General features: G+C 37.9%; 1 protein-coding gene across 5 annotated transcripts; it reads left to right on the top strand.

Moving 5' to 3' along the window:
• Positions 1 to 2,012: 2,012 nt before the first annotated feature.
• Positions 2,013 to 11,826, top strand: LOC107786084 (polygalacturonate 4-alpha-galacturonosyltransferase). 5 transcript variants are annotated; one of them, XR_012693602.1, is made up of 12 exons: positions 2,052 to 2,314; positions 2,514 to 2,667; positions 3,598 to 3,632; positions 3,718 to 3,777; positions 3,878 to 4,015; positions 4,153 to 4,228; positions 4,312 to 4,358; positions 4,534 to 4,868; positions 4,967 to 5,324; positions 5,667 to 6,254; positions 8,948 to 9,188; positions 11,207 to 11,826. XR_012693602.1 is itself a non-coding variant. In XM_075217894.1 (11 exons), exons 2-11 carry the CDS (start codon positions 2,517 to 2,519, stop codon positions 11,480 to 11,482), a joined length of 2,064 nt encoding a protein of 687 aa, XP_075073995.1. In that variant the 5' UTR covers positions 2,013 to 2,146; positions 2,514 to 2,516; the 3' UTR covers positions 11,483 to 11,826. The 5 variants fall into 5 exon arrangements, 3 of the variants coding, with proteins under 3 accessions (XP_075073995.1, XP_075073993.1, XP_075073994.1); XR_012693601.1 differs by having other exon boundaries at positions 9,468 to 11,826; XM_075217894.1 differs by lacking the exon at positions 8,948 to 9,188 and having other exon boundaries at positions 2,013 to 2,146.
• Positions 11,827 to 12,531: the final 705 nt, after the last annotated feature.

The following is a 12,531-nucleotide window of genomic DNA, read 5'->3' as shown; positions in this document are numbered from 1 at the left end:
TTATGAGAGTACTTTCTATTTGGACATGGTTTTACTATTTCCACTTCTTATCTATCGTATTAACGTCTCTATTGTATTTTTTTATTTTTTTATATAATAATTTCATTACTTTAATATTTCATTTGGATGATTGTGGTGAGAATGAAGAACTTTTCAGGCAATTTAACATGAGTACTTCATTTGGATATTCATTTTTATAAAAAGAAAAGACATCTCAACTTATAAGCTCAAAACCGAAAATCCAAAATATCCAAACCGATTAATTCGAAACCGAACTTTAAAAATCCGATCCAATCCGAACTTATTTGGATTGGATTTGGATTTTCATTTCGTTAATCCGAAAATTGAAAATCCAAACCAAAATTTCATATGCAATCAGAACTGCCCGAACGCCCACCCCTAAACACGGGTGAGGACAGTAGGAGGAGACTCTGATTACTTTTCGGTTGAGATGGGGTTCCATCAGGGATCAACACTCGGCCCATTTTTGTTTTCCCTGGCGATTGATTCTTTGACGCGTCACATTCAAGGGGAAGTGCCTTGATGCTTATTATTTGCGGATGACATAGTCCTGATTGATGAGACGCGATGTGGTGTTAACGAAAGGCTGGAGGTCTGGAGATATACTTTAGAGTCTAAGGGTTTCAAGTTGAGCAGGACCAAGACAGAATACTTGAAGTGTAAGTTCATTGGTGTTAACCAGGAGGCGGACGGGGATGTGAGACTCGATATGCAAGTCATTCCCAAGAGAGATAGAGTTTCAAATATTTGGGATCTATAATTCAGATGAATGGGGAGATAGATGAAGATGTTACTCACTGTATCGGAGCAGGATGGACAGAGTGGAGGCTCGCTTCCGGTGTCTTGTGTGATAAGAATGTGCCGTTAAAACTTAAGGGTAAGTTCTACAAGGTAGTGGTCAGACCAACTATGTTATATGAGACAGAGTGTTGGCCAGTCAAAAAGTCACATGTCCAGCATATGAAAGTAGCACGAATGAGGATGTTGAGATGGATGTGTGAACATACTAGATTGGACAGAATTAGGAATGAAGTTATTCGGGACAAGGTGAGAGTGGCCCTGTGGAGGCAAAGATACGTAAGGCAAAGTTGAGATAGTTTGGGCATGTTAAGAGGAGAAACATAGATGCCCCAGTCATGAGATGTGAGAGATTGGCCTTGGGAGGTGAGAGGAGGGTAGAGGTAGACCTAAGAAGTCTTGGGGTGAAGTGATCAGGCGGGACATGGCGCAGCTTGAGCTGACCGAGAACATGGCCCTAGATAGAAGGGTGTGGAGGTGGAAGATTAGGGTGGAAGGTTAGTAGGTAGTCATGCATTTCCCTTTGTCTTCCCTAGTTCGATAGTATTAGTGCTAGTATGATACCATTTTTTCCTTAGTTTGCTATAGCCACGTGTCTTGTTCTGTTACTACTTATCTTCGGTAATTCCGTAGTTCGCTAGCAGGACTTCGTCATATTCTCGTGTGCTGCCTTGGACTTATTTGTCTAAATATACTATCTTGCTATTACTTGTTATCGGTACTCCTTCCATATTCTTTGTTGTTATCTCCGATTTAGTTTTCTAACTATTTGTCTTGCTATAACTTGCTATCAGGACTTCCTTCACCTTCTTTAGCCGATGGTCATTTGAAAACAGTCTCCCTACCCTTCCAGGTAGGAGTAAGACTGCGTATATCCTATCCTCTCCCGACCCCACTTGGTGGGATTATGGTGGGTAGTTGTTGTTGAGCACAAAAAGTGATTTGGAATTTTTGAGTTAATACAGGTAGTTGTTAATTTCATAGAACTAGAATTGAGACCATAAGATACATTCATTAGGTTAAACATCTAGAGGATAAGTAAAGGATCTTAAATGAAGGGAGATATTACAAATTATTACTACTACATTTATCTATTCACTAATAATAATAATAATGATTAATAAGTGTATGGCTTTCCTCACCACTAAATTATTATTAAAAGCTGCATAGTGTGGTCCGTGTCGGCGAAAGAACGACGTCGTTAATCTCCACTTTCCACTATTTCTTAAACCAGAAATTGAAAGAGAGAGAAGACAGAAGAGAATGGGCTACATTTTTTATCTTCCTCAAACTCTAATTTCTCAGATCTCCTTCTCCTCTTTTACGGGTACCCTTCTTCCCTTTTCATCCAATCAGGCCACCATTCTCTCTGTAATCACATTTTGATTTCAGGAGCCAACTCCCATAGACCCACTCTTGTCATTTATTCTTCAGAACTATTAGGGTAATGAACTTTTGCTAGCAAGAGACAGAACTATCTTGAAAGAGTCCCTATGTAATCTCCTTTTCATGGGTCATTGCTGTTTTGTTGAAATTTTTTGACACTGCTTATTTTATGCCTCTATTACCTATTTATTTATTTATTTATTTATTTATTTATTCATTCACTCATTCTGTAGAATGTTTGCTTATAATTTGTACCTTTTTTTGTGATTCTTATTTTGGGGGAATTGAATGAATGTATGGGAACACAGGATATGGCATTGAAGAGGGGATCATCAGGTTTAGGAGGCAGTCAAAGGAACAGAAGCACTAGATCTAGCAGCTTCCCTATTTTGGTTCTAATCTTCTGCTCATTCCTTGCTCCCTTGATTTTCTTTGTCGGCCGTGGCCTCTACACCTCAATTGGTTAGTTTTATATTTCTGGAATTTGTTTATCTGCCGTTTTAGTGCTTATCTCACTATTGAACATTTTGTTTTATTCAACTCAGTTAATACTAATTGAGTGTGATGTATCAACAACAACAATTACGCCTCGATCCAATCTAGTTGGGATTGGCTTGTGAATTATCTATATCCATTTTGATCTGTTGGTCCCCCTTTCATTCCTATTAATAATAATTAAATGTAGTTCTAAAAAACTAGAGGTTCTTGCACTGAAGGGTGTCACCTAGTGTTTAATGAAGTAGGTGTAAACCTTGGAGATGAGGGTTCAAATCCCAACAAGGACTAAAAACACTACCTGATTTGCTATTGCATCGATACATTTGTGTATATTTTAGCTCAGCTTTCTGGGTTTTCATTCTGCTATTGTGCACTGTGTTTCTGGTCACTTAGTTTAGTTTAACTGGTTAACTTTCTCATCCATCCATTTCTCAGGACCTGGTAGATAGATGGTTGATTCTAACATTCTCTAAAATCATATCAGATATTTATTATACTTTTGACAATTTGAGATTGAGAAACTAAATGGCAGATATTTCTAACTACTAATGGTATCTCAGAATATTAAAACTATTTCATTGGACTCCTTGAAAAGAAATTAAGAAAGTAGACCACATACATTTTTTTTTGCTGGAAGGAGTAAGTAGGGTTGTTGTTGGACAGCTTGAGGTTGCCACTAGCCAGTACTAGTTTGGTTGTCGTCAATTGGTGTCTTATGAGTGGGAAAGCTGAGGTCACGGCTGCATAAATGGCTGTTTCAAGTGGGTATTCACTATTATATTTGTGGGTTGAAATACCCATGCTGTAATTGTTATGACTGCCACAGTTGTTTCACATATTATCCTCCCTGCGATTGTGTAAGTTGTTATAACTCAAGTTATTGTGCTTTTGCAGATCATAATGATGTTTCCACCACTTCAAGTAAACAGGTATCAGGCTTTGCTATATTGTACCAATGTATTAGAATTCCAGGCTGCTGAATGTAGTTGAAAGAAAATTTTCACTCTGCTGCAGGATTTAGACTGGAGAGAGAGGCTTGCTCTGCAACAAATAAAACCCTTACTAACAAAAGAGGCAAGTTATCAAATTTTCAAGTTCTGTTTTTAAGTTTAGCATTCTCCTTTGGTCTACAGTGATGATGATTTCTTACTTAAGTGATTGTGCATGCCTTTAGGTGATTGATATCATTAAAGCCAGTACAGATGATTTAGGACCTCTCAGTCTTGATTCTTTTAGAAAGAACAATTTGTCTGCCTCATGGAGATTTGTCGGGCAAGAGATCGTGGATAAGCACAATGTAGCTGATGTAGAGGTCAGGATTGAGCTATGCTTTTCGTAACTAAAATTCTTATCCGTCCTGAAAAAATCATGTGACTAGCAACCCATAAAAAAACAAAAATCATGTGACTAGCAAGGTACTGATTTCTTTTCTTTTTCGATATATCACAGGTAAATAAGCCAAGTCCAATAGCTGCAGATTCCAAACCAGAAATAACCAGAGGCAAACAGCATAATCTTGTTAAGGGTAAATGATTTGTTACAGATCTTGGTATTAATTTTAGTTGCATCATACACGTTTCCATAATCAAGGACTTTCTAATTTTCCAGGGGATAATTCCCAGTTTGTGGATTCACCCGCTAAGTTGGCCAGAAGGGTATGTATAGTTATTCTGTTTTAGACTCACATTTATTTTTACTTCTGATATTAGCAAATAAAAATTTATGATTTTGAACTCATCCTTCACTGCACACGGAATACTTCCCCCTCATGATCTTGCTTGCATTCCATCTATGAATAATTGAGTTATAATTTTCCAACCTGCTCTGCAGCAACTGCGAGAGAGAAAACGCGAAAAGCGTGCTGCTGATTTACTCAAACGAGATGATGATGTGACTGTGAAACTTGAAAATGCTGCCATCGAGCGCTCCAAGTCAGTTGACTCTTCTGTGCTGGGGAAGTACAGTATATGGAGGAAAGAAAACGATAATGAGAACACTGATTCAACAGTACGCTTGATGCGAGATCAAATGATTATGGCAAGGGTGTACATAAGCATTGCTACAATGAAAAAGAAGCTTGACTTGGCCCAGGAGTTACAGACTCGGCTTAAAGAAAGTCAGCGTGCGTTAGGTGATGCAGGCTCTGATGCTGATTTAACACGCAGGTGATTTTTGTTGACTTTTTTGCAAGCTCGATCACATTGCTTTTTGTCTCCGCTCTATACAGTGAAGAGTAACACATTCATGTTCCCCTGTTCAATAGTGCACATGAGAAAATGAAAGCTATGGGTCAGGTGTTATCTAAAGCTAGAGAGCAGCTCTATGACTGCAAGCTTGTGACAACGAAACTGAGAGCAATGCTGCAATCTGCTGATGAGCAAGTCAGAGGTTTGAAGAGGCAGAGCACTTTTTTGAGCCAATTAGCGGCAAAGACTATACCTAATGGGATCCACTGCTTGTCCATGCGTTTGACCATTGACTATTACCTCCTTCCTCCTGAAAAAAGAAAGTTCCCTAGAGGCGAAAATAGGGAAAATCCTGATCTCTTCCATTATGCGTTATTTTCGGATAATGTTTTGGCTGCTTCAGTCGTTGTCAACTCCACTATTGTGAACGCTAAGGTGAGGGATTCTGTTTGATATTTTGGAAACCATTGTCCAAATTTACCTATATATATATATATATATATATATATATATATATATATATATATATTTGGATGTTTGCTTAACTTATTCTATTTTCTGTCTTGTTACTTGCTGGTGCACTATCACTCTATCCGATCCATGATAACAATCACAAACATAAAAAAGTTGCATGTTATATTTGGGGCACCCTTGGATATCTTTTGCTGCCTTGCATGTTTCTGTAGTTCATCACATATTATCTTGGCTTTAACGAAATTAGCACTATGTTTGATGTTTCTAGTGGGTTGTTGAAGAATACGACTTGATATTTTGCAGGAACCAGAGAAACATGTATTTCATCTAGTCACTGATAAATTGAACTTTGGAGCTATGAACATGTGGTTTTTGTTGAATCCTCCTGGAAAAGCTACAATCCATGTTGAAAATGTTGATGAGTTCAAGTGGCTTAATTCTTCATATTGTCCTGTTCTGCGGCAGCTTGAATCTGCTGCTATGAAGGAGTACTATTTCAAGGCAGCTCATCCCAACACCCTATCTGCTGGTTCTTCTAATTTGAAGTACCGGAACCCCAAATATCTTTCTATGCTCAATCACCTAAGGTTTTATCTCCCTCAGGTTTATCCGAAATTGAATAAGATCCTTTTTCTTGATGATGACATTGTTGTTCAGAAAGACTTGACAGGATTGTGGTCAGTTGACCTTCATGGGAAAGTGAATGGTGCAGTTGAAACCTGTGGTCAGAGTTTTCACCGTTTTGACAAGTACCTAAACTTCTCAAATCCTCATATTGCTAGAAACTTTGATCCAAATGCCTGTGGGTGGGCATATGGGATGAACATGTTTGATCTTAAAGAGTGGAAGAAGAGAGATATAACTGGCATTTATCACAAGTGGCAAAACATGGTGAGAATTCTTGTGCCTTTCCATCACTCTTATTTTCTCTTAGTTATTTCTCTATTTTGGTTCTAACTGTTTTCATACCCATATGGTATCAAATGAAGTAAAACCTTTACTTAGCATCAGGATATGTGATTATAGGATGTCGTCATCTGTAGGTTTTACAGAGAATGAAGAATAGGAAAATCTGATTCACTAGTAATTAAACAAGTTGAACATGAGTTTGAAGAACTTTGAATGAAAAATCAGGAATCTGATAATGAAAGCAAACTTACATCTTCATTAGAAACTTTAGACAAATTTATAGAGTTTACAAACTCAACTGAAAATAAAAACCAACTCCTACACATTAGGGATAACATAGAAACTAAATAACTGTTATGCAGTAAATAACTGCTACACAGTTTTAAGACACTTGGACTGCTGCAGTTCTTAATGCAGTTTTCTAACACTCCTCCTTGCTTTAAGAGATGCAAACTCCAAGTTTTTGCCTGAGAAGCTCAAATTTGTTGCCTGGTAAAGGCTTGGTGAAGATATCAGCCAGTTGCTCCTCAGTCTTGCAATACAGCAGAGTTACATCACCATTCTTTTGCACATCTCTCAAGAAGAAAAACTTGATGTTGAAGTGTTTAGTTTTTCCATGAAATACAGGATTGTGAGAAATTGCTATCGCAGCTTGGTTGTCCACAAATACTTCAGTGCCTTCAGTTTGTTTCATGTGTAAATCAACCAATATTTTTCTCAACCACAATGCTTGATTCGCTGCTGCTGTTGCAGCCACAAATTCTGCCTCTGCAGTAGATTGAGCCACAATGTCCTGCTTCTTTGAACACCATGAAAAAATTCCGGAGCCAAGACTGAAGCAATACCCCGATGTGCTTTTCATGTCATCCACAGATCCAGCCCAATCACTATCAGAATACCCAAGTAGTTTCAGATTTTGACTCTTCTGAAACTTAACACCATGATTAATAGTCCCTTTGATATATCTGATAACTCTCTTGGCTGCTTTTAAATGCACCTCACTGGCACAATGCATGAACCTCGATAAAATGCTTACTGCATACAAAATATCGGGTCTTGTAGCTGTGAGGTACATCAAACAACCGACTAAGCCTCTGAAGTATGCTTCCTCCACTTTATCTGCTCCATCATTTTTGCTTAGTTTCTCTTTTTGGTTCATAGGAGTTCTCATCTCCTTGCAATCTTCCATGTTGAATTTCTTCAGAATCTCCTTGGCATACTTCTTCTGACAAATGAAAACTTCATTTTGTCCTTGCTTGATTTCCATTCCAAGAAAGTAGGACATCGGACCAAGATCAGTCATCTCGAAGGCTTGCATCATTTCTTGCTTGAAATTCTCGATATACCTTGTATTGTTCCCTGTAATTAGTACATCATCCACATAGATAGAAACAAGAGTATCACTGCCATTATGTTTGACATAAAGAGTAGATTCTGATGGACCTTTTTCAAAGCCTAGGCCAAGCAAATGGTCATCTATTCGACCATACCAGGCCCCAAGGGCCTGTTTAAGACCATAAAGTGCTTTTCTTAGCCTATAAACTTTGTCCTCTTTTCCTTTCACCGGCAAAGCCCTCGGGTTGCTCCACGTAAATTTATTCCTGAAGAAAACCATTGAGAAATGCCGATTTGACATCCATCTGGTACAATTTCCAGCCCAGTTGTGCAGCAAGAGCAAGAAGTAACCTGATTGTGTCAAGCCTAGCAACTGGTGCAAATGTATCAAAGTAATCTACACCAAAAATTTGTGCATATCCCTTAACTACAAGTCTTACTTTATGCTTGTTGACTGAACCATCAGGATTTAGCTTGGTTCTAAAGACCCATTTCAACCCAATTACCTTTCTGTCTTGAGGTTGATCAACAAGCTCCCAAGTCTTGTTCTTCTCAATCATAAACAACTCTTCTTTCATTGCAGCTACCCAATTTTCATCATTCTTGGCCTCACTGTATCCAACAGGTTCACATACTGCCACATTACATCGCTGATATATATCAGAGAGCAATCGAGTTTGAACTGGTGAATGATCAACCATCTCATCCTGCCATGAGGCTGATGTTTGCTTTTCAGGAACCTTTCGTGTTGAGTCAAGAGAATTCAGGATAGGTTTCTTTGAGTCTTCCCAACACCATCTTCATTCTCCATAAAATACACATCTCTACTGAAGATTATTGTCTCAGTTTGTGTTTGGAAGACTTTATATGCCTTTGAAACTGTACTATATCCAATAAAAATGCCTGGAGCAGATTTTTTGTCTAACTTATCTCGTTTAACCTGAGGAACATAGGAAAAACAGAGACAACCAAACACTTTAAGAAAAATTATTGATGGTTTAAATCCATGCCAAGCTTCAAAAGGAGTTCGATCCTTCACTGCTTTTGTAGGAAGCCTATTTTGGAGAAACACTGCTGTACTTGCTGCATCTGCCCAGAATTTCTTTGGCAAGTTCTTGCCGTGTAACATGCATCTGGTCATTTCCATAATGTATCGATTCCTTCTCTCACTTACTCCATTTTGCTGTGGAGTATAAGGAGTAGTAAGCTAATGATTGATCCCTGCTTCCTCACATAACATGTTGAATTGTTGAGAAGTATATTCCTTTCCATTATCTGATCTTACCGACTGAATTTTACAACCGCTCTCATTTTTTACTTTTGTTTTGAACGTCTGAAAGACATTAGCAGCCTCTGACTTGTATTTGAGAAAGTAAATCCAACACATGCGGGTTAGATCATCAACAAAAATGATATAGTAAAGGCTACCTTTTAGTGAGGAAGTCCTTTGAGGTCCTGCTGTGTCGGTATGAATCAATTGTAATTTCTTTGAGGCTCTCCAAGTTGTCTTTGGAAATGGAAGTCTGCTTTGCTTCCCATATTGACAAGCACTACAGTTTGAAGAATTCATTTCCAACACAGGTAAGTCCTCAACTATTTTCAATTTCTGCATTTTGAGCAGCCCTTCATAGTGAAAATGTCTAAGTCTCTTGTGCCATATTTCCGTAGCACTTTCTTTGGCTGAAAAAACGACATGCTCCTCCTCAAATGGATCTAATGAGAAACTTTTGCCTCTCATTTTTACTTTAAACAATTCTTGATTTGAAACATCCTTGATCAAGCAATGTTTATCTTCAAAAATTAATTTGTAGCCTTTTTCCATCAACTGACCAACACTTAGCAAGTTTTGGTCTATGGCAGGTACATAAAGCACATCAGAAATTGTTTTAATACCTGAATGACCTGGAATAGCAATTGATCATTTTCCTCTGACAGCAATATGTTCGCCACTACCTATTCTGACTTTAGTAATGGTCGTGGGCTTTAATTCCTTGAAGAGGGCCTTGTCATTTGTCATGTGGTTAGTGCATCCACTGTCAATCAGCCAACAGTCGCTCGACGATCTGCTTGAAAAACATGTAGCGACAAAGAGTTGATCTTCCTCCTCTCCATCAACAATCTTAGCGTCTGCTTCTTGCTGCTGACCGTTCTTGCAAATAACAGCTTCATGCCCAAGTTGATTGCATTTACTACACCTGGCATCAGGTCTTTTCCAACACTTGTATGGTGGATGGCCTTTTTTGCCACAATGCTTACAAGGAGGATAACTTCTCTTTGAGTTTCCTGCTTTACCTTTGGTGGTATTTGCTGAAATGCCATCATCATTTGTTGGTTGATTCTTCTTGTTCTTCTTTTTGTTTCTGCCACCATCTTGGTGTTTGGCTGGCAATGCTCCCTCATTATTTCCTTCTTCTCGCATAACCCTTCGTTGTTCTTGAGCCTGCAAAGCATTCAACAATTCTCCCAAAGTGATCTTGGATAGATCCTTGGTATTCTCCAAAGTAGTTATGGTTGCTTCAAATCTCTCCGGCACAGTTACGAGAATTTTTTCAACAATACGAGAATCATTAAACTCGGAACCAAGCAATCTTACCCTGTTTGCTATGTTTAGGAGTCTCTCAGAGTAATCTTTGATGGTTTCATTTTCTTTCATCTTCTGCATCTCGAAGTCTCTGATGAGATTTAGAACTTGCAATCCCAGATGGCTTTGGCTGACTTTAGAGACATAATTCGAGCGAAAATTGTAGAAGATACTGCTGAAAATAGACAAGCCTTTGCCTTTGATTTTCTGGTTTTCCGTCTTTATGGTTCTTAATCTGGGCCATAGTTGGATTGTTGGGCAGCGGAGGAACTTCATAATCCTCTTCGACTGCCTCCCAGATATCCAAGGCATCCAGATAAGTTTCCATCCTTACAGCCCAAATTTGATAATTTTCACCATTGAAAACAGGAGGTGCCATTGTTGAGAAATTTGATTCTGCTTCCATGCTTGCAAATCTGTCTTGTTGAGAGTGAGTTTAATGAACACCCACAGATCCCTTAAGAAAAGAAAAGCTCTGATACCAATTGTAGGTTTTGCATAGAATGAAGAATAGGAAAATCTGATTCACTAGTAATTAAACAAGTTGAACATGAGTTTGAAGAACTTTGAATGAAAAATCAGGAATCTGATAATGAAAGCAAACTTACATCTTCATTAGAAACTTTAGACAAATTTATAGAGTTTACAAACTCAACTGAAAATAAAAACCAACTCCTACACATTAGGGATAACATAGAAACTAAATAACTGTTATGCAGTAAATAACTGCTACACAGTTTTAAGACACTTGGACTGCTGCAGTTCTTAATGCAGTTTTCTAACATCATCTATGTATTTCTATTTTTTATTCTATTTTTTAAGTTAAAATATGTAAAGTAATGTATGGACTACATAATAGTGTTTCTCCTTCCTAAAATGTTTTTACACCATGTAGATATTTATTCCCAAAAGAAAAATTGAAACACTGCTAGAACACAATATTCAGCCTAATATAGTATTGTACTTGATATGATTTCTTGCTAAGTTGGATTTTGGTTCTCTTCTGCCTTTGCATTAGAATGAAGAGAGGGTCCTCTGGAAGCTGGGAACTCTACCTCCAGGGCTGATCACATTTTACGGGCTTACACATCCACTAGAGAAGTCGTGGCATGTGCTAGGTTTGGGATACAATCCAAGCATTGACCGGTCAGAAATTGAGAATGCAGCTGTGATACATTACAATGGTAACATGAAACCATGGCTAGAGTTGGCAATGACAAAGTACAGGTCATACTGGACCAAATATATAAAGTTTGACCATCCATACATTCGCAGCTGTAAGCTTAGTGAATGAAGCATTGATGAGAGCTATAGTACAGTTGATCTACTCATTTAGCTCGTCTTCTATGCGACAGACTGGTCACATTTTCTATAATTTGGTTGTGACCAATGAGCTCTTCTATGCAGCAATTTTCTTGTCTCCATGCGATGTGACCCAATTCTTTATTCTTCCCTGTGAATCTGTGAGTCAAATGTATTCATCGTTCAGTTTCTGATGCCTTGTTCACCTGTAACGAGTCCCCTCTGCTTGGAGCTAAGCTCAACTGGGGTAACAAAGAGTTTGTAATTTTATTTACTCCAGTGTATTCTTTGAACAGCAACTAACTTATATTCTAGAATTAAATCCAAGTTTAACCACTTGAGCGGGTATTTTCCCTTTTTAGGGTCTAATGAAATATAGCCTCTTCATCATGTTTCATGATTCTTTAGGAGATAACCTTATATTGTAGGGGTGTTCATAGGGCAGTTTGGTACGGTGTTGTCACTTTTCGGTTTCGGTTTGTACAATTCGGTAACTTTTGGTATTACTTTTTAGAGTTATATTTTATTAACCAAACTTATAATCGTGATTCATGAAAATGATTTTTCTGCTTCAAGTTAAAAGAAGAAAAAAACTACATCAGAGAACAAATTGAACCAAAATGGTAGTGGTGTTTCATTTTAAAACAAGACTCAAGTCTTTGGTTGAGAAAAAAGTAAAGAAAAGCAATATTATTAGAAGCCAAATGTCATGAACTTTATACAACAAAATGCAAAGTCTCTGTACACGCACACTTAAGACTCTCTGTCTCTCTCCCTCTTTCTGAATTCTTCTTATGGTGCATCCACATGGTAGAGTTATAATCTCGCAATTTCGACACACAGCGTAAAATTCTTTTTTCCCCCCCTCTTCTGTTTGATCACTTGAAAGGCAAAATTATATATAGTTACCCACAATAAGTGGAACTAGTAATTTAAAAAATAAGGCAAGTAACTTTTATGGGGACATTGCAAAACTTCACTTAATTTACGAGGCCTATGAGCTTCTTGTAGAGTAGAATACATGCTTTGAAATGTGGCCAC

This window comes from Nicotiana tabacum, chromosome 7 (assembly GCF_000715075.1).
Source record: "Nicotiana tabacum cultivar K326 chromosome 7, ASM71507v2, whole genome shotgun sequence".
Taxonomy (NCBI): domain Eukaryota; kingdom Viridiplantae; phylum Streptophyta; class Magnoliopsida; order Solanales; family Solanaceae; genus Nicotiana; species Nicotiana tabacum.
The sequence above is the reverse complement of the archived record's forward strand: the minus strand, read 5'-3'. Positions and strand labels throughout refer to the sequence as shown.